The sequence below is a fragment of the Propithecus coquereli genome, unplaced genomic scaffold, assembly GCF_000956105.1.
Source record: "Propithecus coquereli isolate 6110/MARCELLA unplaced genomic scaffold, Pcoq_1.0 Scaffold128, whole genome shotgun sequence".
Lineage (NCBI taxonomy): Eukaryota > Metazoa > Chordata > Mammalia > Primates > Indriidae > Propithecus > Propithecus coquereli.
In genome coordinates, this window is record NW_012136969.1 from 724242 (window position 1) to 726637 (window position 2396).

Consider the following 2396-nt stretch of genomic DNA (forward strand, 5'->3'; position numbering starts at 1 on the left):
GGCAAAGGTTTTTAAAATGTCATCATGTACAGTGCTGGCAAGGGTGTGGGGAAAAGGCCCTTGTCTTGGGTGAATTGCTACATTTCTGGGGGTTGGTCTGACTGAATGTATCCAAACTTTAAATGGAGGTACCTTTTGGCCCAGCAATTTGACTCCTAGGGATCAATCCAAAGGAAATAATCAGGCAAATTTAAGCTTCCAGTGCCTAGTTTCCTTATATATAAAGTGGGGATATTATTTCTCCAGTAGGTTTTTTAACATTAAATAAAATAATTCACATAAAATATTTAATGCAGTGTCTGGCACATAGAAAAATGACAAATAAACGTTAGCTAAATAAATGTTACCCCCAATCATGTGCATTGAGCATTGTTGTAATAGTAAAACTTGACAATAACCTAAGTGCTCATTGTTATAGGGACTGGTTGAATAAATTATTGTACATACATATGGCACAATACTATACAGTTGTTACAAAAGATATAAGATGGCTTGTATATATGGGAAAAAGTTACATAATAGGATGTATAGCGTTATCGCATTTGTTAAAACAACATTAACATCGGGGATTAGAGATAGAAGATGGTATTATATGGGATTTTTACTCTATATCCACTTATATATTGCTTTAACTTATTTTCATAAACATTTATTATTTTTATAATCAGCAAAATATAGATATTGAAATATAGATATAGATATTAGATATTAGTAGATATCTAATATCTAAAATATAGATATTAGTTCTCTGAAAGGAGAACTAATATTTTTTAGGCCCATTTGTTTGGTAAGACAAAACCAAAAATAAAATGAGCATTAATTAATTGCCCATATCTACCTTTCTGGGTTTAGAATGAAACTGTTAGGAATCCAGATGCTGTGTTGATTAGAGCTACTTCTCCAGTAGAGTACTTGGTCAGGGCAAGCAGTGCTTCATATGTCTGCTTTATACGGTAATTCATTTCTTTAAAGTAGTTCCTCAAAATATGTATTACTTGGAAGCCAGCTAACACCATGTTTTTGTTACACTTATCTTTTAGGAGAAAAAGCAGAGAAAATGCCAAAGGTATTTCTTTAGAAAAGAAATCCTGGGGATAACTATGGTCTGATAGACTCAGCCCATTTCTTATACTGTCTACAGTATCGTACAAAGAATTGAGGTTTTCAGGTATGTTTCTGAGGCGAGTCAAATTAAAGAAAGGTCATCCACTCCTTTCAGACAGATATGAAAAAAAAAGAAGGTCACATTATTTTCAAAATGCTATGCTTAGCAAAATGCTTTTTAGGAACAAATATGGAAATAGAAATGTTTTTAGTAAACCTGATAAATCCTATAAGAATGAGTTCCCTAGTAGAGGATCATATTTTACGCCTTTGTATCTCTGTCAGTACCTTGGACTATGAATTTACTTGCCTTTAGTTTATCAGGAAAATTAAATTTCCAAGAAAAACTTCATTCATCAAGCCTTCTTTTTAATCTAGACTTATTTCCTTTAAAATATTTTGCACATAATTCATTTCACTGACCATAGCTTCTCAAAATGGATAGTATGTACAAGTACCTGCTGTACATTCTTGCATTTTCAATTATTTTCTTAAATTCTTTGGAAACGTGCCAAGACAGATGTTGGTTGCATGAAAAGTATTTATTACTTGAAACTAGCCAATGATATTCATAGTACTTGTTGAGATAACCTATGATTTTCAAAGAAGGTAAATCACGACTTTGAGACATACCTACCTTGGTGCTATAAACAGTTCTTACCTTGAGGAAAAGTATTAATGTTCTTAGCATCTTTCTGGTGTACTTTAGGATCCTGGCCTTGGGGCCCACCTATTTCTTGGTATGGTTCTGGAAAGCATTCTTTAGGCACAACCTTATTTTCATATATCTTAGTAGAGAGGTCTTCAGGCCCCAGTGTTTCTTGGTTTATTTCAGGTGAATATTCCTGGAGCCCAGGTGTTTCTTGGTATATTTTAGGTGAATATTTTCCAGGTCCAGGTGTTTCTTGATATGTTTCAGGTGAATATTCTTCAGGCTGAGGTGTTTCTTGGATTGTTTTATGACAGGGGGCTTTAGGCACAGTAATTTCTTTATATGTTTTATGAGATGAGTGTTCAGATTCAACTGTTTCTAGGTATGTATTTGTAGAAAGATCTTTGAGCACAGCTATTTCTTGTGTTTTAGGAAAGAAACCTTCATTCTCAGCTATTTTTTGATCTGATTCAGCACTGTATTGCTCCGGTTCATCTGGTTTTTGGTACATGTCAAGAGTTGTAGGCACATCTGGTTTGGGGTATGCTTCAGGAGAGCATCCCTCCAGGTCAACTGTGTCATCAGAGGTTGTACAAGGAAGAGCTTTGGGTACAGCTGTTTCTTGGCACATTTTAGGAGC

General features: G+C 34.4%; 1 protein-coding gene across 1 annotated transcript in view; it reads right to left on the minus strand.

Moving 5' to 3' along the window:
* Positions 1-848: 848 nt before the first annotated feature.
* Positions 849-2396, minus strand: part of HEMGN (hemogen) — an 8003-nt gene continuing 6455 nt past the window's right edge. Inside the window, exons 3-4 of the mRNA XM_012638263.1 lie at positions 1766-2394; positions 849-1033 (exon numbers count right to left, since the gene is read on the minus strand). Coding sequence (XP_012493717.1) covers positions 849-1033; positions 1766-2394 — 814 coding nt within the window. The remainder of the gene's footprint in view (positions 1034-1765; positions 2395-2396) is intronic.